Raw genomic sequence first — 24780 nt, 5'->3', positions numbered from 1 at the left:
GGGTGGGGGGGGGGGGGGAGTTGGTAGGAATTTGATCAAGTTTGTTGTTTTGTTTTGTCAAGAGTTTCCAGTTTCATGTATAAGAGTTGAGTTGGAAGCACACAAACACGTACATCACCCTTTGTTTGAATTCTCTAATCAAGAAAACACAAAACTTATAAGAAACAGCTTTTGTTAATTTGAATTATGCATCTATATATCTCTCTATCTATATATATATATATATATACTCTGCGTTTGTAGGTAAGTGTATATATACACATATATGTCTATTATCATTTAGTAGTATACATATATGGTTTTTTTATGTGAGATTTTACATGTCATGTTCAGGATTATATATAGACCAGGTTTGATGGGTTGCAGAATTTGGATTTGTAAAGAATATGATAAGTTAAGGTAGTGGGACATATGTTAGTTTGATGGATGATATATTTATGAGGAAATGGGATTAAAGTTGTATTAATGACAATTAACAAGAATCATGTTGATGAGCACTTCGTTCCTATATTCTTCTTATATTAAAGCATTGGTTTCTTAATCCAACATTCATTTTTCAACACCACTAGCTAGCTACTAATATTATATTTATATGATAATTAATAAAGAATGTTATAACTAAAATAAATAAATAGTAGAAGCAATGGGTCTGATATTCTTCTTATATTTTTATTAGTTAAACATTAATAATATATATCTTGTATTTGTTGATTGTTTCAGTCAAAGGTAGCTAATATATAGCAGTTGCCAATTACTCTTCCTTTTTTGTCAACTAAAACGTGCCCCTCAACTCATGTCTTTTAATACCTTCTCCACTTCTCTTTACAACCACCTTCAATTAAATTTAGCAGAATTATAAATATTTTCTTATTATTTAAAAAATTATAAATATCCCATAATTTTAATATTTATCTAACAATGAGACTATTCTATTAACTTTCATTAGGTTTTCATCCAATTTTTGTGTTGAACTCACCAAAATGCCCGTTTGAATTATGAATTATAGTTTTATTTAATTTTTAAAAATTTCTAAAATATTTTTATGAATTAATAATTATTAGCAGCCCCTGATCATGATGTGATGATGACTCAGCCTTCTCTAAGTCAATATAATTAATTTAAAATATAGGGAATTAGATTTGCTAAGTCTCAATTAAAGATGATAAAGTGAATTGTTCTTTTGCAACTGGATAAGGTAAGCTGATTGCAAATATATATTTTTGCTAATTATAGTGTTTGTATATTAAAATTACTCTCATGAGATATTTAATTAATAAGGTGGTTCTTAGTAGGTAGATTGTAGTTTAATTAGCACTAAAATTCAAAGTCGTCCAGAGGCCTTGTACTTATAATTAGGCTTTTCTTGTTCACCCAATCCACTTTCGGCCTCTCCCATCTGCCTTACCTCATCAAATTTAATTTTTTTTTTCAAAATAAGGTAAAAATCAATATAATTTGGTTGTTTCAATTCATTGTTTTCACTTTTCATAAAACCTCTTTTAGTTGGTGTTAAAAGAGGTATTTATACTATACTATACTATATCATTAAATACAATTTAAGTGTCCTCTAATTAATTATCAGCATCCATGCAATTGTTGTTTTGTGCCCAATTCTTTAATCTTCCTCAATTGATTTTTGCCCTTCAATTATCTTCCTTTGTCCATCAAATTCAAAATTAAACATACTTATTACATTTTCCAATACATAAAATATCACATAGCTACCGACTTGGAAAATAGAAGATGATGATCATACCTTTAAAATAAAGTAAAATAAAATAATTGGTAGTTGGGCGTGGAATTTATATATATTGAGGCGAACACTTCTATTTAAGAGCATTATTTAATGTAACATTTGAACACTTCCAATCAACATATAATCATCCTAGGCCAGAGCCACCCACCAAGAAACTATAAAATAGAATACGTTGACGAATCCATATATAATTAAGCTGCAAGAAACCATTTTTGTTGTTTTGTTGGAGAGGATAGATATGGATGGCTGATGGTTCTTTTCTATTTCAATTGTGGCTGTCTCAAACAGATTTCACTTAATGCCTACCCAAGATGCAACTATATTATGAATGAAACCTTGATTAGTTTATGAAAGCTATGCTTCTTGAGCTGTTATTTTGATGTTATCTAGAAACAGTCCAAGTCCAAGGTCGAACCAAGAATTTTTATTAGATCATCCGTAAATTAAGAAAATGATCAAAACACTATGGATGAATTTTCACCTTTTTTCAGATATTATTTAACTTCAAGCAACCTCATCCAAGAAGAACTTGTAACCTCAAACACTGATCATGCTGCTATCAGTACATGATCCGAACTTAGTCATATGAATCTGCACATATTCTGCAGCTTAGCTCAGTTTTGAAACCATCCCAAGTCTGAACTTGGGATGAGGCAAAGGACACGAGGCAGATCACATTTTCTTTCATTCACAAAACTTTCTCATCTCCAAGCATATGAACTGGACAAAGGCAAGTGCTCCAGAGTGGAAGTAATTGTTACTCAACAGCTATGGGGGTTCCTGCTGGTATGTGGTGGAGTTGTAAAAGTATTACAGTAAAATGGGTGATAAGAAGTTAAGACGTGAAGACGAAAATCTTGATTCAGGACATGACAAGGATGCCTCATGAGGAAGCAGTTGATATAAAAGAAGATAGTACCTTAGCCGTGGGCTGTTTAAGCCATTCAGAAGTGTAAGGGAAAATTCCCTCTTTGGAGTTGAATAGGTAGAGGAACAGAGATTTAAGGACGCTGTGGGGCAATAGGCTGGTAATCGGAGAACATTTGTAGAGATTTGTATATCAGTTTGACTTTAGGATACATGGTTGCATGTGGGGGCAGCTTATGGGCTGAAACAATGTCAATTTAAGTGAAGAAGTGCTTGCTTTTCCTCAAACATACCTGCCATCAATCTAGTATATTCACAAGTTTTTGCTCCAGGTCCTACAATAGTTAGGATACAAAGTAATTAAGTGGTAAGAGTTCAATATGAAATTCATATCTAAAGAAATTGCAAATGGAAATAATCGTAACATTAAGATGTTTCACAGGGGGGAAGTTCAGGTCTAAACCGAAGAAACACGGGCTGGTTTCGTTGTCTGTAGAAGAAACAAAGGTGTTGCCGAACAGTGAAGTACTCTAATGGAACTTTCCTGAAATCAGCCAATCTAAATTGCATATTTGAACCAGTAAATATAAAATGCAGATCGGGCTTAAAGATTTGAAGCACTGCAAGCCCAAAACAGCCGACCAAAAATGTATATCAGAACCAGGAAGTGCAAAGACTAGGATGGTCTGTACACTTTCCAGGTCCGAGCTGAAATCTGAGAACCATTTTGGGTTATGCAAGAGGAGATGGTATGTATATCACTGCCTTCAGTTAGTCGTAAATAGTTCATCAGTTTAGCATGCATCTTCGTTTTGAATCAAGTTACTACACAATTATGCGGATGGTACGGATAAGACATATCAGGACATATAAGAGAATTATCAATACTGAAATGAGTTGGAGTACGAATCAGAGACTAAGATGCCATGAAATTGAAGCAAGAACTAGATCAATGTTGCACATAATGATGTAAAACAGTACTAGTATAGCATTGAAGGGTGTATAAGAAGATATTTAGCAAAGAGAAGACAAATAGTATAAAATTTAGCAGCTAAGACTCCAAAATTATCTATGATTTCTTCAAGATAGAAATGTGCCAAAATTAGTATCCATGATGTCTATTACACTGACTTGAATGAGCTTTCATTTCCATAGATAGGCACCACTTAGCACGACCGTGTATGAGTTTGTTAAGCTTTCCACAAAGCAAGTTAAGGGAAGAAAGGGTCTTCTGATTTCAACTTTGTCATCCACAGTAAAAGATTGTTCAAGTAGTCTTAAGAGGTAAAATTAAGAACAAACAGGAGGAAGGTGCCTCCTCATGATAACACCGCAACAGTAAGAGACACTTACTTCCAATTGTGACTACTTGACCTGAAACAAGTGATCATCCCTGAAATATGTCCAATCAAAATCACCCGAAGCAACTAAGTCAACCCCATTAGTGCATATGGACTCTGCGCTATTTGGCAACCTTTTCTCCTTCCCAAGTGCAGAAATGCAGGGTTCATAAGAAAGAAGCAGAGGCAAAGCATCATTTCCTTCATTTGCCCCAGACTCATCCCCAAGATGAGAACCAAGGCAACTTTTTTTTTCTTCATAAGTTTCTCCTCTTCTGGATTGGGATACTGGAGATGACGATAACTTCTTATCAGAAAACCCATCAGCATCAACCTCTTCGGACAAACACCGGCAGCTGTCAAATTCATCATTTTCATCAATCCGGTTTACTAATCCATCTCTCCATGATATCCTCACATGAGATAGTGCCAAATTTTCTAATGTGGAATCAGAGACCCAAGAACAAACAGTGTCTATGTTCTCCTGAATGTGATTTAGGTTAATGGAATTGGAAGATGAATCCACATCTGCATATTGGAAACTGAAACCAGGTGCATAACTTATTGACATCTCACTTCTAGGTGACAGGCCTACTTTATTTAGAGTTTCTGTTATCAAGTCAAGTTCAAACCTATCCTTTATCCTGCCACTGCACCCATCTCTGCTCGAGTCTGAATTTGGTGTCTGAATAATATTTCCACTACTTAAAGAACCTAGAGACAATGCAGAATCACTCTCAATCACATTGCGCCTGAAATTTTTCTCCTCTCTGGCGCTTATAGCATTGCAGTTAGAAGTAGAATTGGGAGTTGCAATCAACAAATGCTCATGCATTTTCTCTTCTAAACATCCCAGTTCCAGATTTTTTCTAGGGGAGAGTACACGAATCCCAGTTTCCCTCTTGCTTGCTGCATCTCCTACACCACTACCACTGTAGTTGCAGATAGCACACCCTAACACAGATACATGTCCACATACTGTGGAAGGTGAAGACAGTACATCAAGTGTTGGAGAAGCATTACAATGAATCATTTTACATTTTTGTAACCTATTATCTGAATCACTTCCCAAATCCTCGCGTCCCTCATCACATGGGGCCAACAGCCAGCGCACAGATGCCTCAGCAAGCAAAGGAATAGAAGACTCCTGGGAATCACTAACCACATTTCTGTCATTCTTTCCATCATAAAAAAGATTAATATTTTCACAACCTCCTTCAAGACTCCCTCTTCGCCTGCACTTTCTCTTATCAGTGACCCCTGATAGAAGGTGGCCAGCACCATAGCAAACAGGCGTTGCTGATGACTCAGGAAAAGACATTTTAGATTGGGATCCACATGGGATTTCAGGAGATACTGAGGCCTCCACAGGAGGTGTTTTCACAGACGCTGCACTATCACCATGAACTATTTCCGAAAGTGACTCCTTTCCCACATTCTCATGCCCATCAGAATTAACAGAATCTAAACCACACCCACCACCAATTTTCCCTGCAGGGGTACAACTCTCGATAGATTCTCCAAACAGCTCAATAGGTGGCTCACCACAACCATTTTGCCTCTTCAAATTCGCTTCCAACTCTTGAGACCCTTGATTCAGCTTATTGCCTGGATTTCCCTTACCAGAAGAAAGCTTAAGAATTTGGGGATTCGTATAGGCCGGCTTTGTGGTAGTTCTACCACATTGCCGCGGGCCTAGGCATGGAGGCTGGTTCTTCTTCGATTTCAGCGAAAAGGGTTTTCTGGGCTCCACATTTTCTTTAGATGTGTGCATAACATTTAACGCAACTGCTGTTGATTTGTCGGACACATTTTTGGCTATTGTGGATAAAGGTTTGGGCTTTCTGTGAAGATGGGTTCTTGAAGAATAGGAAGAAGAGGAAGGAGCAGAAGAAGAGGAAGGAGCAGAAGAAGAGGAGTTTGAAGAGAGCACGAATCTCAAACAACCTTTAGGAGCTTCAAAAGAGACAGAAGAAGAAGGATTGGGGATGCTTTGGGTAATGGGTGTGTGAAATAGAGGTGGGTTGAGATGTTGCAGAGGACTTCTCTTCTCAAAGCTTCCTTTCTTCTTCTTCTTGTCCATTATGAGGCTAGCAAAGCTTCTTGTACGAATACTGTACCGTTGGTTTCAAAACAGTGAAAAATGGAAGAGGTGGAAGGGACAATCTCTCTCTCTCTCTCTGTTTTCGTCTTTTCGGCTTCGGCTCATTCGCATTGGGCCGTGGCCGTGAGGGCTTTTCTTTTAGCTCGTCCTTCCAACGGCTTGGATTTGAATCCATTTATTATTATTTTATATTGAGATCTAAACTCGATTCAATTAATAATCTGAACAACTGGATCTACTGATTGGATGCCATGTATGAGCCTAAAAAATTTGGATGCAGATGTGGTTGTTTCAAAATTATTACAGTCGTGAATGAAATGTTCATTAAATATCAATTTCAATGTCTTTATTCGCGTTTTACGGAATATTTAAATGAATAACACAAAATGATGAGAATTAAACTCATCTCAACAATTTGATCTAACATTGTGTTCAGCATTTTACACCTAAGTATGCGCAGCATATCCAATTTTCCGCAGAAAGAGAGAGAGATATGTTCAGTATTTCTAACTAGCTCTTTTCCCCTCTCATTTTAATTTAAATATGTAATAAAACCCGGAACTCGACGGAAGTGTTTCGTATCAGTATCTACAGTGAGCAGGGAAACCCCTTAAACCTGAGCACGACAACTCCCTATGGGCTATGCTACAGTAGTCCACACTCCTCAAGAGCTTCTCCAAATTCCACCACCGAGTCTCTCAACACGAAGGTATATATATGTATACATATATATATATATATTTTTATGCATCCTTTTCCAAGTTACTTACTACCTTTCTTACCACCTATAACAAATTTTAATAGGATCATTACACAATACAACATAGCTGGGCACATTTAATGCCCCCAACACTTGTTGATCCGAGCTTCCCTAAATAGCAACAACTGAAGCAAGTTTTAGATCCACCGGCTTGCCTCGACCCATTGAGAAGCCTTTGGTGCCATCTGGCATGCGTGGGACGGGAGATGTTTTTGCTGTAGTCGGCTTCTCACTACTCACAGAGACTTCTATGGGTGGTGGATAGATTCCTCCATTGACCGGGTGCTGAGGCCGTCCTCGTCCTTGTCCCTTGCCCTTGCTCTTGGCCTTGGCCTTGCCATTGCCGGCAATATTATTACGCCCTTTCCTCTGGACATTACTGCTTCCACTATCTTCCCGCTGCTGAGTGAACAGAAAATAAGTAGAATAAATGAGTTCTCAGTCTTGATGACCGAAAGGATAACCCAAAAAGTGTGTTTCTTCACAAGCTGAGGGTGAGCTGTCAGTTAATAGAGAGTCTCCAACATGAAAGTCTAAGTTGTGACAATCTATATCATTGGTAGCCACAAATTTGGAGAACAACAGACCAACCACGCAATGATTTTCTGCTGAAAGTGGCAATTTTCAAGACTTGTTAATTGTTTAGGGACATAGGGTTGTGCTGAAGCATACTACAAATTTGATTCTAGGTATGAAAACTCCTCAAGTTAAGGATTTGTCTTCTCTTCGGAAAATACTACAATCAAATTTGAAAGGAACACTTTTTAAGATTTACTATAATCAGTGTGAGCTTGGTACAATTTACTAGCTGCATGGCAGCAAAAAGTGAAAAGCTACACATTAAGTTCTTGAAAGCATGCTTAATCCTATCTATCACTGCCACTACTCCTACAAAGGAACAAAACTTTACGGATGTTGAAACTTAGAGCCCCAGAGAAGAATGAAAATGAGTCCTTCACAATGGGAATAGGTTGACTTTTCAATGTAATTTCAGAATAATATACTTCATTATTGATATTAAACCAAAGAACCTGAAATGGCCTTCCTTGATGCTCATGAAATTGGGAATCAGATTGCAGCTGTGAATCTTCCAAGTAACTTTCCTCAGAACACTGCACCTCAGGGATAGTTGCCTCATCTTTCCTTCCAATAGGATGACCTTCATTACCAATTTTCCTCCCTCGCCCTTGAGTTGGTTTTACCTGCGTGCATAATACATGCATCAAAATATAACCCATCATTCATGGTATCATCTATGCTTCAGAAACATCAGAGTCAAATGTATACCAAACTGTGTTGGCTCTTTCCTCCTTTATTCACCGCTTCTTTAAGCTTATGTGGTCAGAAATGTATGCAGATGAAGGAAAGAGAGGACAAAAGTCTAGGCAAATTACTGGATCAAGTTTCATATAACGACGTTCTAGGATATCTAGCACTGTTGTTATACATAATTAATACACGTGACCCTAGTAAACCATTATATAGCACTAGCATTTCACTTGTAAACCATATTAGCAGCCAAATATTTCTTTACAGGAAAACATTGATATTGATTTACGATTATTAAAAAAAGGAGGTAAAAGACATAGCACATACTACACTCTTCAGCAGCAAATGAACTTTCAGACCATTCCTCCAATTGCCCTCATCTGTTAGTTCAATAACCTGCCCAGAGAGCCAACCATATCATGTTGTAAGAAGCTAAACCCAAAAAAGAATAGGGTTGAAAGAGAGGAGTCGGAAACTTTAACAATATGAAAATGGCTGAAAAACTCAGTTACCGCTTTCTCTGCTAGTTCAACAGATTCAAACTCCACAAATGCATGAAGCTACATGGAAATTATAAAATGCACAGGTTAAGGATGCATTATCTTGCCAAGGATGGGAACCAAGAAAGCTGGCATTGATAATTACAAGTGTGGAAAATACTTCTGAAAATCAAAAGTACAGATGGCACTCAATGATTAACATGTAAGCCACAATTGTGTTCAAATAAATTATTCAATATGCAAGTATCTTTTCAGCTACAAATAAGAGCAAACTTAACATGCCCGTAACAGTTAAAAGATCTCTAAGCATAATTTTTTTAATAATGCATGGTACGGAAATCTTGTTGAACGCCACATGCATAATGAGATCGCAGTAACCTGAGTTTCTCCTGGGAGCATGTATAAACAGAGCTTAGTGCAATTACCCACCTTACACAGAATATCCCACTTTGTTAGAATCTCTGATCACCTATACTTTTCTCTTTTTTCCCCAAATGCAGAACACCATCAGAACAAGAAATACATGCAAAAGATTAGAGCGTTTTTCTTGCAGCAGAATTTGGCAAGATTTACTGATTTAGGAGTCATTAACTTCATTGTAATGTTAAACTACAGATGCCTTGTTCCTTACCTGGAAACAGTCTAAGTATTCCCATTCAAATTAAAATGTTGCTAATAAGCACGTTAAGTCTATCTTAGAGAAGTCAATGGTTTATTGAAGTATCCAAATGAGAAGACCAAAAATTTCACCGTGGCCAGGAAGAGATAAAACTAAAATATTAACTAAACTCAACCACAGCCATGCTCTTCAAACCATTAATATGCAATGAGGTTTTCAATTAACTTCATAGAAATTATCTGCTGAAGCCATAATTAAAAGGCACAAAATGCCAACCAAATGCCCAACACATGGAACTCTAGTTGCAGTTAAAAATGCCTCACTTATGGACATAGTCGAAATGGGTTTGCAATAGAATAGATCGAATAAAGAGGAAAGAATCTTCTTAATGACGTTCCTCTTCATGCTTGGAAAAATAATTGAAAAAAGTCTGGGTTGGTTGATGTCATGATTCTGTCCAACATATTCACGAACATGACCATGTTGTTGGAATTTTTTCAAAATGATCAACAATCTCAAAATATATGGTTGCACTGCACAAATCTCACATTTATTATGAAGAAAAAGAAGCCTATTTAGCAAATGGTGGAGAACAAAAGAAGGTAAACAAGATAATCGGGATTCGGGAGATCAGAAATATCAGGCAGGTAAAAGAGTTCACTTCAATTAATAAGATAGGTGCCCTTAATAAGTTCGGAGCACTTATGTTACATTCTGCAATTTGTCATTGTATTATGTGACCCCCAGCATGTGTTTTTGGCCCTTCAACAGTGTATTGAAACTTAGAACTCGGCAGCACCCCATGCCAAATACCCCTAGCCCCTGCTGCGCAGACACATGTGATCTTTTGGAGGAATTAAGAGAACACCATAACTTGATCAGTTAAGCATGCTAAACTATATGAACCGAAAACATATTATAGCATAGCAGCCATTAGAAAAAGAAAAAATGTTTTGGTTGCAGAAAAGTCATTAGATTTAGCTGCAAATCCTGTTCAAGGCTCTAAGTAGCTTATTACTTCAAGTAAGAGCTTGGTACTGAAACATATACCTTGCCATTGAAGTGCATAGCATCTCCTTTTCCTGTTTTAAATGCAGATGATGCACTATTGTTGGAATTCTGAGGGGGACAGGTGCGAATTGACTTCACACTGATGAAATGATTCAATAGTGCATGAGAAAGAGCAAAACCGCATTCAACTTGAAAAAGAATAGCTGAAAATATTGTGTAGTATTCTGTTCTTTCTACAAAAGATTAGCAGCAGTTACCTCCCAACAGATGAAAAAATCCTCATGAGATTCTGGTGAGAATGATCCTCGGGCAAATTTTCAGCAATAATAATACGAGACTACAGTAAGAAGATTGAAATCAGGCAAAAGACATTAAAATAAAGGTACTTATCCAGCGCAATAAAGGAAAGCATATCAATCATCTTTAAAACAAGAAGTGGGAAAACATAAAGATGGTCAAAATACATTAGTCTAACAAGGCTTGGACAAAGAAAAGGCAGCATGCAGGTGACTCACATGACAAAGTGATGAAAGAAAATAATACATAACCTACTTGCAACTCTTCCATATCTGATTCAGTCAATGGCTGTCGGCGTTTAACCATTTTTCCATCTTCACTAACCAACTGGATAACTCAAAACCAAAACAGAAAATAAAATAAGATAATAAGACACTCATATCTACAACAGCAGAAAAAGAGGATTCGAACAATATGGTATAAATTTCTAATGACTGCAGAACTTACAAGTTTTTTTGAGCTCTGCAGGATACTGGAAAGCTCTGCACTACCATTAATAGCACTTTTGATTTTTTTGAATGATGCAACAACAGAAATTGGCACTGATGATGGGATGGTCGAGAGACAATGAAAGTCAGTAAAATAGCAACTAATACGAAACTGTTGGGTATCAAATAGTAAATCTTGTGAAAAGTACCGGATGCCTAATGCTTCCCAAATGTTATCAGCAACATTAATTAAGTAGAAAACCATAGTCTATGCACTCAAGTATTTTTTTTACAGTTCAGTTTCCCTCAAAAACAAGGCTTTAAATAATTTGCTCATCCACTTGTACTCTGTTACAAGGATTCTTCCATAAGCATAACTTCACTAACTCCAAATTCCAGCCAACCATTTAGGCAATAAAGTGTGAGAAAATTCATATCTCTTCCTCCAACCCCTTTCTTCTCCTTTTCTTTCTTTGCTCTCTCCACATCCAGTAATCAGTATAAGCAAAAACAAAAAGAGTTATAAGAAATGGCCATACCCCTTAATGAGAGGCATTAAAAAGATGCAACATCCTAATTACAATCACTTGAAATAAGTCAAGCTCCATCACCTAAAAGTTAGATTGTCTATCATAAATTTAGACACAAGAAGTTGGAGAACATATTCAGAACGCTTTAATTAGCATCCACAATTAATAGACTAGTGTTTAGAAAGTTAAAGCTATGATTTTCAGAAAGCTAAATTTACTTGAAGATTTCAAAAGGTGGGAAAAGATGTCCCTCTGCTCTACCTGACCAACCTATTTGTAAAATATTTTACACATGTCCCTTGACGAACGCCGAATGAAATCCACACAGCATCAAGCTCCCGTATTTTACATGCCATAACTTTTTTGATCCAGTACAAAAGACTAAGTTATCAGAAACTGTCACCATAGAAACAAGTTCATGACTTTCTTCATTATATTTTAAGAATGACAATTGTAAATCTATAACTAAGAGATAAAACTGTAGATCAGAAAAATCTCACCATATCCTTCAGGATCTTTGCTCATAAATCTAAACAGCTGATCAGTTGTAGCCAGGTTTATATCACTGAAATAAAACTCCACCTGCAGGACAAAACGACAAACAAATTTAATATGTACTTAAATTTTAAGAGCTGGACTGCCAATTATATAGTCAAGAAGGACAACAAAGCAGCTTATGCGCCCAAAGAAGACTGTGCAAAAGAACCATTCAGCTTTTCCAAACACTAGAAGAGGTAGCTAAAGTTGCACTAACGGAATGCAAGACTCCTCAGTAAATATTATTTTGCTCCTGCGTTAGCAATCAACCTCTTTTGCTCTTGTTCCCCAACCTTGCCTATAAAGAGATGAAAGAAGAAAAACAAATACCTAACAGCCTCTTCGTTCCAAAACTTCTACATCTAGAAAGACACATTCAGTCAAAAAGAAAATATTACCTAGACACAAAATGAATGAACTTCACTATCAAACCAAATTCCCAGTTAATGGACTTAGACCCTTGTTCAGCACAGGCAATACTAAACTGAACAAAAGTGCCGGACATACTTGAGAAATCCAATGAAAAAACAACTTTAACATGCAGCTAAAAACAAAGCATGCCGATCACATCACTTTCAAACGTCCAATAACAAGCCTAGAACCACCAAAATCAGTATGACGGTGGTCAAGCAACCCAAAAATTAACAACTAAATGCCTCTACCCATCTCCGTACAACAGAACCATCTGCAACAGTCATCCAAAGTCAAAAGATCAACAATTAGGCAACAAACACAAAAAGGAAAAACAAAAAGGCAAAAAGACCCACTTGATTGAGAATCTTCAGGTGAGCATCCGACAACCCATTTTTCGTCACAGCAGCTGGGCTGCCATTGTTACGATCCGCGGCCAACTCCGCAGGACTCAGTGGATTGGAATTGTAACCATAAAACTGCATCGGAGGTTGCTGGTAGAAGTTCTCGTATCCGTAGTAAGCCGGTGGCAAGGGCGACACAAAAGGAGGCGGCCTCGCGTAAACGTTTTGCAACACCGAGTGAAGCGGCGGAGCAGTGGCGGATGACCGAGGAACGAATTCAGGGGCCTCGGCGTTGAGCTTTCTAGTGGTGTATGAAGTAGATGTGGTTAGGGCTTCGGGAGCCTGCGCTTGATCCATCATCAAAAAGGAGCTAATGCGTGCTGCTGCTGAATGATCGATTCGTGAACTGGTAACAAAAGTGGATCGAATGAAACAAAATTCAAGATTTTGTCTGCTTCCAGTAAAGATCTTTCCACAAAAGAAGAGAGAGAGAAATGAAAGGGGCTTGGTGGAGACTGGAAAGACCCCACTGTCACTGAAGAGAGAATTTCTCTCGGGTTTTAACAATGGCGACTCCTCTTTATATATAATGTATATGTGTGTTTGTATATGCATTCTCATACATACACATCATCCATTTATACATTACATAATATGGTATGGATGATCAAACTCAAAGGCCCAATGACAATGAACACATGGCTGACATCTACGTCTCACGTGGGACCTACCCCAGTTATCTACTTCTTCTTTTTCTTTCTTCATTTATTCCAATAAAGATCTTTAAAATTATTAGGGATAATTGATGAAAAAAAAAAGATAAGTATACATAAACTCTTTCATAATGTTTGGATTTGTTTTTTGAGCGTTTTGTTGTATTTTGTGGAGATAGAGAGAGAAAAACAAAGATAAATAAGTGTGTATTAGAAATAGTATGTATGTTTGGATTTGTTTTTGAAAATAATTTAAAATAAGTATTGTATGTTTAATATTGTGTTTTGGGAGCAAAAATTACTATTTATTGTCAAATCATTGTCAAATCATGTCTTTTTTTTATATATTTTTATGTATATGTATGTGTATATATATATGTATTTATGCTAAAACAGTTTTAAACACCTAGATAAGGTGTTTTTGAATGATCGCAAACATTGGGTATGTTTTGACTCGTTCCGGAGATAACTTAAAAATGAAAACAAACATAGTATTTGTGTTTGAATAATTATTTTTAATATTCATAATGTTTGCTTTTATCTAGCAAATAAGTATTTATTAGTTAAAATTTATCAAATTGATATTGGATATTTCATCCCAAATTAACTTATTATTGATTTATTCTAGGTCAAATAAATTTTTTTATAATCAAATTACTTTTATACATCTTCACACGTTAACATCATTATTAGGGTAATTTAGTTAGAAAAAAATTATTTGATTGCAATAAGTTAGTAATAAGTCGTTGAATGTAAATCTCAATTTTAATTCAATTTTTTTTTAGTAATATCACCAAATTCAATGAATTTTGAGTAAATGAGTGACAAATGTGTTAAACAGAGGTAAATTTCAGGATACTAAATATAATTTTTTAAAATTATAAAAAAATTATGTGTAATTATACTAAATTTTAAGAGATGAGAGTGTAATTATTCTTAAAAAAATTAACTTTACATGAGTATAAATAAAAAATATTATTACTTTAATAAAATGATATTGATTTTATTGAAGAAATTATGTCAGTAGGCCATCTTATTGTAATTGGGCTCAATTAATGATGATCCATTTATGTTTGATTTGAAATTTTATCTTCCGACTTATTTCATCAACCCAGCACCAGCTTCAATGTCCAACAATTCATTATCAGATGGACTTGTGGTATGTATTTTGAGGTTACTTATTTTTTTTATTATTAAAATATAAATAAATTATATAATAAAATTATAACGAGTAAAGGATTATTAAAAATTATTTTTTTAAAAATAAACCATGACATGGAGTCGTGAATTGGAACCATGACATGGAGTCATTGTTCTAATCCACGATTCTTTATTATTTATTTTTTAAAATTTTTATTTAATTAGATTTTATATAAATTAATTATATAAAATTAATTTTTAATAATATATTAAGTTTAAAAAATTATAATATTAAAATTATATTAATCATAAAAAAATACAATTAAGTATACAAATGTAATTGTATATATTTTTTTATACAATTTAAAAATACAATGAACTATACAATTGCAAATGTAAAAAATGTCCACCTGTTCCACAATTGCGTTTGTGGCGTCGAGGTCTTCTTATTTCCTCGCCCATATTTTGCATTGACTCATTTTGTGCCTTATTATCATCACAATCGGATTAATGTCCAATCGACTTGATGTTATTGTAAAACTAGACTCCACATTATCACGATATGCACTAAATGATAAAAATGGAATTGGTGAAATATTGTATCCTGGTGCATATGGTTGATTAATGTTAAGACCAATGTCAAGATGTACTTGTGAAAAATAATCTTCTGTTTGGGTTGGCATATATGGAACCGATTTGAAACCAATCATCTTGTGGCAGTTGAGGCATGTAGTAATTTTGAGGCGGTTAGGGCACGTAACAATCATGAGGTGTATATACTGTAGAAGGACCAGCTATATCCACCCCAATATCATGACGTTCAACTGAACCAATAGACATTCGGCTAGAACTTCTTCTTTGCCTGTGGGATGTTGTGGGAGCATCATCGGATGACGAAATAATTAAAAATATGTAATTCGTATTCGAATCTATCCACCAATTGACTATACCCTTCAATATTTAGTGGTCTAGATTGACACAAAGCTTCAAGGGCATTCATCTCTTCTGCCTGAAAATCGTAGAAAAATAATGAATATTGTGTTGTAAAAAAAATTTAAAATAAAGTATGTAATATTATATAACAACGTACTACAACTTGCGACATAGGTGTTTGTCCCACTTCCGCACATCTCTAGATTGGTACCGCTTGTCCCATATCATATCATGTTGAAAATTGAGAGTAATTATGAAAAATCGTTTCTAAATCAATTCACATTTAACAAAAATTTGGGAATTCAATAATAACCAAGAAATCTTATATAAATTGGTTGCAAAAATATCACTTATACCGCCACAAGATCAACACAAAATATTCATACCGTTTGATGTTTTTAAGCTATACCTCAATAGTTGAAATAAAATATATCATGAGTTAAATAGAGGTGTATATATGTTGAGATTGCCAAAGTTGTTAGGGTTTTCAACTAAAAATTTAGATATTAGGATGCATATGTCTTGGGTTGGAATTTGCTAAAGATATAAAAGAGAAGTTGATCCTATAAACTAATCATGTGATACCCTTTACTGTTTATCAACTTTAATTCAAGTGGGGTTGATAAATAATTATTTAATATCTCAAGAGCATCATGCACTTTGATCATTACTTTTTTCCCCTATATATTTCTACAAATACTATATATATTTTTCAGAATCTTGTAGTTATGAAATTTATGGTTTGTGCTATTTACATCAAACTTCACGTGTAAGCAGACTCCAAGTAATTAATTACCTCATCATATATAATACAAGTTTTTGTTTAATCTCATTATTTTGTATGCATGTCATGAGTTAGGCCTAATTGGTACCAAACTCCTTAATTAGGATGCAACATCACCATCTTTGGAACTTTGATTGCAACTTTCATACAATAGTTTGCAAATTTTTAGGAAACTTGATTACAAGATAGGAAGCTTTATTTAGTAGGGAGATGATGAAAAGGAAGATGATCCCTTTAAGCTAATTCGATCTATACGATGTATATGATCAAGTTGGGACTTTGGTATTATTCCACAGGGCATCCATATCCATATCCATCTTCCAATTAATTTATTTCTTCACATTTTGGATATCCCCTACAGCTACAGCCTGATCCTTGAGCTCCAAATTCTTCTCAACATCCTTGCTTGTCTCAAGCTCAACATCCTTGCTTGTCTCAAGCTCCACATTCTTGCTCTCAACCTCCTTCTTTGCATTCTTGTAGATGAAGTACAAGATCATTTGAGCAATTCCGAATAAAAATCCCAAAACATTTGGCAACTGCATCAATCAATTAATTAAGTCGTGATTTTGGGCTTGGTATCAATGATTACATTTTCTTGAATTAGCAACTTACAGCGATGTAGTAGTCTTTGACGAAAAAACCATAGAAGAACCACATTGTGGCACAAAGTGTGAGGAAGAAGGATAAGGTGAATGGCATGAACTCCACACTTTTAGTTCGAATAACTCGTCTCTGCCCAAAATATTCTCCGTCGGTTATATATAATTACATATGTAATATTTGTATGACAAAGATATATTAGAAATTACAAACAGAATTAATTAAACTAACCATGATACTTAAAGGAGCAGCAAATACAGCAAGGTTGAAGATGGCACACGCCCATCCCACCAACGACACCCTCTTGGAACCCTTATAAGCTAGTAAGGAGACTAACATCACCAATCCCATTCCTCCAAAATTGAATAGGACTACCAATTTTATTGTGAACATCTACAAATACAAAATCAATACACACACATATATATGTAAGTAATATTAAACAAGTAAAAAAACAAAATTGAGTAGAAGCTATATAGCATTTCGTTCATGGGGTAACTAGCTAGGGTTTTCTTTATATATTATATATATAGCTGATAAATTTGAATGATCTTACGTACCCTAGCCTTCTTAGGTGCATATGTGATGTATATTAAGAGGTAAATCATTTCGATCACACATCCAATCCCATTGATGCTAACGATCATATAGGCGTTGGTCTTAAGAAAAGCGTAGTACAGTAGCAAAGAAGCACTAAGGAACGCCACGGAATAAGGTATCGACTGAAACCCTTCTGAGGATTTCTTCTTCCAGATTGTGTAAAATGTTGGCCTGCAAATTAAAATACCCCACCAAAAAAAAAAAAGAAAAAAAATCAATTTGTATGGTAAATTTAATTTAATTTGCCTTAAAAAACAATGTTCTTCATTATTTATAGGTCTTACATTGGTGCCAAAAATACCAGAAATGATACAAGATTGCCTGCGCACATTGCAAGTAAATACATAAAATTAATTATAATAGTGATGAGATGATAATAAATAAACATATTATAACACGATGAACTAAAATTTGAAACGATTAACAAAATTAAAATTTCTTACCCAAAAGGCCAAATAAGACAGCCAAGTGTTCGACACTTAATAGTGCCATTATTTAATTACTTTATTTTTTTCTGGTGAAGTTCTTTGAATATGTACGTGAAGAACAATATTCGAAAGAAACTTGGATTTGCTGATCCAAAAACCCATCTTATTTATAGGTAGTAGAAAACCAGATAGTTGGGTAGTATATTGCAACTATGGTGAAAGGTTGGCCACAAAAATACCTGTCAAATTTGGCCATTTTTTAGTGTGAGAAGAAGATTTGATCATACATATATGGTTTCCTCTAGCTAGCTTATGGTGTCATACATTTTTAAATTTTTTTCTTTCTCTTTTTTGTTATAAAAAAATTTAAACAATTTCGACTCCAATTACTGCCATACAGTTGGCGTTAGGGATTGTAAACAACTTGTAAAGACATTTACAAATTATTGACAAATACGGCCATTAATTATATCAACAGATATAGACAATCTTTTAATAAAAAGTAGTCTATTCTTACCGACTGAACCAACCAATACATGCGCCGGACCTATCATGCATTTTGCTAGTTGGTCAACTGACCAAACCCACGTTTTTAAATTTATTTATTTGTTTTCGTCATTATCTTTTGTTGGGTTCAAGAAGCACTTTTGTTATATATACATATATATATTGGCCTAACTTTTGATATTGGAATTGTTTGTGAGGTAATTATCAGGAATTCATCATTCCTTTTGTGTTAAGAGTTGTAGTGATTATATGTAACGTAAAGTTAGTTCATCACCCTTTTTTGGACTAGGACTACTAGCTAGTCTATTACATATATTAATTATATATATATATAATATATGTATTGTTCCACGTACTATCAATTATCCAGACATAAAATTCAATTATCCAGACATAAAATTCATTGAAGAAATAAAATTAAAAATGAATTTTCTTGTCATGAATGAATTGTACAAATCACTTACATGTGATGCATGATTTAATTTTAGGTTTATACCAAGATAGTCACTCAACTTGACAACCTAATTGTGCCTCATACATATATCTAGAGTTTAATTAAAAATTATACATATGAAACATCTGGTTATTGCATGGAATTGTACTAATTAAGTCTCTATATAATATTTCTGTCAACTCAAGCTGTAATTAAACTTTGCGTAATTAATGTTGCTATATATATATACTATTATTATTATTTGAGATCAAACAATTAATATTTTAATTTGAGAAAAAGTATTGAACAATAATATTATTTTAATAACTGGTAGATGGTGCATGTGTCACAACATACCTACAAAAAATTACAAAACAAACATACATATAAAGCTACTTATCAAGAAATTAACAACGAATTTATTGATTAACATCATTAATACTAATACATGATAATATATATATATATATATATATGTTTTATGTTTGAGATATAATTAATTATATATTACAAGCAGGGAGAGTGATATATAGGTGTTGCGATGGATTTGAGGTGAAGAGCTTCCATTCCCATCTCTTTCCCAAACCCACTCATTTTGGTCATTGTCAAAACCAAAGTAACAGTTTATCCAAACCACACCAGCTTTCATTGATCTTGACACTCTGTTTACGATGTTCAAGATTATCCCTGCTGCTAATCCCTACTTTTTCCCATTTCCTCTCTTAATCACCTCTTCAATTGGATGTCCGACTACTTACTTCAACTTCATAACACACATAACAGCTCCAAATATTTCTTCATTCGCAATAATCATATCATCCTGAGAATCAGGGAAGAAATTAATAAATTAAAATATTCCCCTAATTAAATTTTTTCAAGATTTCAAAATAAAATAATAACTGAATTATGTAGATCAATGATGACTTATAGTGACATGAGTAAAAATTGTTGGCTCAATGTAGTAGCGGCTTCCCTCTTCCCATGCTCTTTGGATCAAAAGGATCCCCAACCACTCGTGCTTTCACCTTTTCTACTAGTTCCATGATAAACTTGTCATATATTTCAGCTTGCACGAAAACACGTGAAGCAGCCACACAAATTTGCCCCTAAAACATGGTTGTAATTAATTCAAAAATTTTAAACACCAGAACAATCCTTGTAGAGAAATGTACGTGGTCTAGAAAATGATACAATTAGGGCAATTATATAAGTTGGCTGGTTATAAAAACATCCTTGTAGAGCTAGAGTTGCAGCTTGATCAACATCTGCATCACTGAACACTATGAAAGGGGATTTGCCTCCCAGTTCCAGGGAAACAGCTTTCAAATTGCTCATTGCAGCAGCTTGCATTATGTGTCGTCCCGTCTCAGTAGACCCTGTAAAGGTAACCTGGTACGTACAAGGCAATGGAAATCTAAAGATTAATGGACGATCCTAGCTAGCTAGCTAGAAAACTCTCTGTTAAATGGGATTAATTTCTTGTTAAATTAAGGCTCTGTATATATATATATATATATGTATGTATGAACCTTGCATGCATGCATGACTAATTGATCCATGTTTACCATGTCGATATCATTGTGAGAAGCAATGGCAGCACCTGCCGTAGATCCATATCCAGTTACAACATTAATCACACCGTCCGGCACACCAGCCTAGCATGTGCGTATTGGTAAAACTCATTATGGTGCTGTACGAGTACTACGTACTCGACTTATAACCTGTTTTCTTCAAGTATAATAACATAGAAAGAAAACATTTAATAATCTCATGTCTACCTGCTTTGCTAAATGAGCGTAGTAAAGAGCAGAGAGAGGTGTTTGCTCAGCAGGCTTGATAACCATGGTGCAACCAGCAGCCAAAGCTGGAGCAACTTTTCATGATGAACATTTGAGTCTGAAAATTCCATGGGATTATCTGTCCCACTACTCCAATTGGCTCAACAAGAGTGTACCCTTGCATCTCTCTCGACATTTTTAATGTCATCCCATGAATCTTATTGGCTGCGCCTGCATAGTAACGGACAATTTCTGCTGCAGCTGGAATGAGAATGTTCTTCCCCAATGTGTATACATCGATTGTGTTGAGTGCTGCTAGTTCGTGTGCGTTTTCATCCATCAGGTCTGCGAATTTCAGCATTATTCTTGTCCTTTGCTGGTACAAGGAGGAGAATTAATGAACATGCATGGACGTTGTAATTGATTCATTCATTTAGAAGAAAGTAGTACATACAGAAGCAGGCAGGCGGGGCCATGGGCCATGGTCAAAGGCATGACGGGCAGCATTGACAGCCAAATCAACATCTTCCTTGTCCCCCTCTGCAATATTAGCAATCACTTGTTCTGTTCTTGGACGGATTGTCTCAAATGTTTTTCCTGCGATCGCGTGTTGGAATTTGGATAGTTTAAGGCAAACGCGAAGCTGCAGCAGCTTCTTATTAAGTATATGTACTACCACTAAGCAATTACTTTGTTACCTGATATGGAGAATGGAGTTGGTGAACTCTCCATTAATGAACAGCTTTGTAAACTTTATTTTAGGGATCATGTCCATCATCATCATCTTTCTCTTCTCCTAATAATTTTAAGAAAATATTATATTTACATCTACAGAAAATACCAACATCATTATACGGACACTTCCGTCAAATGATTGGATGTGCATTAGAATTGGAGAAGCAGTCTTTGAGGTGCTTTGGAGCTTTAGTTTATTTCTACTTAAGTTTAGACTTTTAGTGACTTAAAAAAGTATAAATTAAAAGAGAAAAACATTCATTTTATAATTTATTTTGTTGATAAGTTAAGTAGATAATAAAAATCAGTGTTCTACACATAACATAATCACAAATAAGAAAAAGATCATCAACAACAAATTTTCAGAGGTTTAATAATTTAATTTGTCCTCAGAATCCCCGCCCCAAAATCTCATACATACCCCACATGTTATTTTCAAATTACATCTCAGAAAATTTCGTAAGTAAAATAAGCTACAATAATGGCGGAAGCAAAACCCCAACTCCAACCGGTCGCCACTGCTGACGCAAACGGCGGTGGATTTGGCGGGTTCTTCCAACTGGGTCGGCCGAAGCTCCGGGTGACGTCGGAGTACAACAGTGAGAGCTCCGTCTTTCTTCACAAGGCTTCCTGCAAATTGTTGGACAATTTAGCAAAATTCAAACTGTCTTTTCGTAACAACAGCAAAGGGCAAGTGTCCGAGCCCCAAATTACATTCACTTCGAAATTCTTTTCGTTGCACTATGATGTCGAGGAAAACGATGCTCTGCTCAAGACTTGGTTTGAAATCGTGCCAGGATTCCAGTTCAAAGCTACCCAGCAAGTCAAGGTATTGTTTCAAGGTGCTGCTTCGATTTCAAATTCAATGCGTTGACCTTCTTCATATTTTATTTTTTTTCCTTTTTAATTCTCTTGGAAAATTCCGAGAATTGGGTTTGGGTAATAGAAGAATTTTATGTTCTGTATGTGTATATATAGATTATAATAGTTTTGTGTTCTTTTGGAATGCGTTTCTAAATTATGTATATGAGTTATGAGTTCTTGTGTACGGATGAACACAAACTTAGTTCATTATCAAACTCATTCTGCATTCAAGCTCTTTTAGTGGAATAAATTGGTTTTACTGTGTGGTTTCTGGAGTTGGTTTTTATGATTGCTGGCTAATTATGAAAAGCAACGACTATAATCTAGTAGTTGAAGGAAAAGTCCAACTTTGTTCCTTGCAAGAGGCAGTTTTTTTCTTTCGTTGTGTTGATGAGCAATATTCCAACAAGGCAGTGATATTGAATGAAGTTATTCTAACAACTTTTGTGAGAGAAAATTGTGAGTCCACCAATAAGGCTCCTTTGGTTGAATTAGATGCAGAAAATTAACAGGTTGATTGGTGTTGAGAAATAACAGGTGATGTTCAATTAGAGAAGAAGATCTGAGTTCTCTACCAAACATTTATGTTCGTAATTGCGTCAATCATTCAAATAAACTAGGAAAAGTGGTTATTTGATTGATTCTTGTTTGCTTACACTACTTGTATAACTTTTAGGCTCAACAAGGTGAGGTCGCAATGGTTGCAGATCTTGCGGGTCCAGCCTACAAATTTGAATTGTCATCAACTCTGCCATCCATTGGCATGGTCAGGATCTCATATCTTGAAATTCTCCAAAATTTTCATTATTTGACAAATTAAGCAGATTGCAGGAATCATATTTTGAATCTCTAGAAATATGAAATATATGCTTAGTTGCCACTGGAGGAGTTAAAGTCCCCTGCGCTGCTCTTCTTATTTTAGAAGCTGGTATTAATGCCAGATTCCTTTAACATTTTTATGAATATTTAATTTTTTGATGCTACAGCCAAGAGCAACTTTTAAATTTCCTCTTGGCGAAGTTTCATTGGAGGAGAAAGACGAGGAAGAAGAGGAGCATAAGAGAACTTTATCCATGAGTGGGATTCTTAGAAGTCATATTCTGAACGGAGTATGCACTGCTCAATACAATGAGGAAAAATTGGATTTAAGATATGCATTCAAGGTAGTTTCGTCTTGACATTCTTTCACAAAGTGCTTTTTTTTGTTTTAATTTATAATTTTGTATTTCTGTCTGTGCTGTACTGAGAAACTTTCATGAGTTTGTCCAGACTATTAAATAGCCAGTTAAGAGATATCCTGATTTTCAGTCCTAGAATTTTCATCCCTTACAGTGTTCATTCTAGACCATGCTTCACAACAAACAACTGATTTCATCCGGGAATTTATTTGTGGAACTTTCACTTGTAGGATGAGCAAATGACTTTCATTCCAAGCATTTCTCTGCCTTCAAATGCGTTCTCGTGTGCATTTAAGCGGAGATTCAACTCTGCCGACAAGTTGAGGTGCATAGTCTCTATCTTTTTTTACCCCACCCCCAAAATGAGGTTCTAAGATGCCATTGTGCTGGAAAGACTGGTAATGCAATGATTATGTTATGTTTGGCATTTGTGTCAGTTACTGTTATTACTTTGATTCAAACAATTGGAGTGTCGTCTACAAACACATGGTTGCAAAGGACTACAAGTTGAAAGCCGGTTATGATTCTCAAGTCCGACTCGGTTGGGCATCCGTATGGGTTAGTTTCATAAGTTTTGTCGAAATTATCATTTATCACTAAATGGCGTGATTGGAAAGTATAATTTAGGAAACAAATATTAATGTATAAAACGAAATTGATTTAGGTCGGAGATGAAAAAGGCAAAGCAAAGACGGCCCCAATGAAGATGAAAGTGCAATTGATGCTCCAAATCCCTCAAGACGACATAAAATCATCGGCGTTGATGTTCCATGTGAAGAAGAGATGGGATATATAGTTGGAGCTGATGTTGCATGCTGCTAGCAGAAGCATAATTGCGTGTATTATAAACTATTGTACTGACCCTTATCTTCCTAAATGGTTTCATTCTTCAAATTCTTGAGGCTGCGTCTTGTTTTTGTTTATATGGAACTGATTGGTTTGCCGCTGTCATAGTAATATCAGTTGATGATTATTGTAAATAGAAGAAAAATGTTGGGTAGTTCATAATGATTAATTGAGTAATGAGAGTGAAATATTTCAAAGGATAGGAGTCTTAATTATTTACATTATCTCAAATTTAGTTTGTTTCTTGAAATACTTGTAAATAGTGTCTGATTCTTGAAAATGGAAAACTTCTTTGCATGATTCCCATTTTATTAAAAATGATGTCAGGGTATCTTTTGAAGAACAGTATAATTTTAATTTCACTTTCAATTAAAATTTTTTACCACTTAAAAAATGAAATAGAATCAAGGAATAAAATAAAACGTAATTTTATTACTTTATTATTCTAAAAGCAGCAAACGGAGA

At 35.0% G+C, this 24780-nt stretch overlaps 4 protein-coding genes and 1 pseudogene across 8 annotated transcripts; 1 reads left to right on the top strand and 4 right to left on the bottom strand.

Annotated features, from left to right (window-relative positions):
* On the bottom strand, positions 2046–6209 carry LOC105167166. Of its 2 annotated transcripts, XR_848228.2 has the most exons (3): positions 3977–6209; positions 2676–2958; positions 2046–2536 (listed from the first exon to the last, which is right to left on the bottom strand). XR_848228.2 is itself a non-coding variant. In XM_011086764.2 (2 exons), exon 1 carries the CDS (start codon positions 6044–6046, stop codon positions 3989–3991), a length of 2058 nt encoding a protein of 685 aa, XP_011085066.1. In that variant the 5' UTR covers positions 6047–6209; the 3' UTR covers positions 2046–2958; positions 3977–3988. The 2 variants fall into 2 exon arrangements, 1 of the variants encoding a protein (XP_011085066.1); XM_011086764.2 differs by having other exon boundaries at positions 2046–2958.
* Positions 6537–13380, bottom strand: LOC105167165 (la-related protein 6B). 3 transcript variants are annotated; one of them, XM_020695425.1, is made up of 10 exons: positions 12786–13380; positions 11982–12063; positions 10971–11065; positions 10779–10850; positions 10484–10563; positions 10266–10365; positions 8609–8656; positions 8424–8492; positions 7859–8029; positions 6537–7226 (listed from the first exon to the last, which is right to left on the bottom strand). In XM_020695425.1, exons 1-10 carry the CDS (start codon positions 13131–13133, stop codon positions 6939–6941), a joined length of 1353 nt encoding a protein of 450 aa, XP_020551084.1. In that variant the 5' UTR covers positions 13134–13380; the 3' UTR covers positions 6537–6938. The 3 variants fall into 3 exon arrangements, with proteins under 3 accessions (XP_020551084.1, XP_011085064.1, XP_011085065.1); XM_011086762.2 differs by having other exon boundaries at positions 6537–7229; positions 12786–13378; XM_011086763.2 differs by lacking the exon at positions 8609–8656 and having other exon boundaries at positions 6537–7229; positions 12786–13378.
* On the bottom strand, positions 16363–18098 carry LOC105167215 (bidirectional sugar transporter NEC1-like). Its single transcript, XM_011086837.2, has 6 exons — positions 17990–18098; positions 17831–17867; positions 17507–17717; positions 17178–17339; positions 16959–17078; positions 16363–16882 (listed from the first exon to the last, which is right to left on the bottom strand). The coding sequence occupies exons 1-6, from the start codon at positions 18036–18038 to the stop codon at positions 16673–16675; spliced, it is 789 nt and encodes a 262-aa protein (XP_011085139.1). The 5' UTR covers positions 18039–18098; the 3' UTR covers positions 16363–16672.
* Positions 19422–21476, bottom strand: LOC105167214 (annotated as a pseudogene).
* LOC105167164 (outer envelope pore protein 37, chloroplastic) lies at positions 21751–24359 on the top strand. 2 transcript variants are annotated; one of them, XM_011086760.2, is made up of 6 exons: positions 21751–22256; positions 22968–23057; positions 23278–23454; positions 23700–23794; positions 23907–24027; positions 24134–24359. In XM_011086760.2, the coding sequence occupies exons 1-6, from the start codon at positions 21909–21911 to the stop codon at positions 24263–24265; spliced, it is 963 nt and encodes a 320-aa protein (XP_011085062.1). In that variant the 5' UTR covers positions 21751–21908; the 3' UTR covers positions 24266–24359. The 2 variants fall into 2 exon arrangements, with proteins under 2 accessions (XP_011085062.1, XP_011085063.1); XM_011086761.2 differs by having other exon boundaries at positions 22030–22269.

The sequence above is a fragment of the Sesamum indicum genome, linkage group LG7 (genome assembly GCF_000512975.1).
Source record: "Sesamum indicum cultivar Zhongzhi No. 13 linkage group LG7, S_indicum_v1.0, whole genome shotgun sequence".
Lineage (NCBI taxonomy): Eukaryota > Viridiplantae > Streptophyta > Magnoliopsida > Lamiales > Pedaliaceae > Sesamum > Sesamum indicum.
This window is presented reverse-complemented; position numbering and strand designations above follow the sequence as displayed.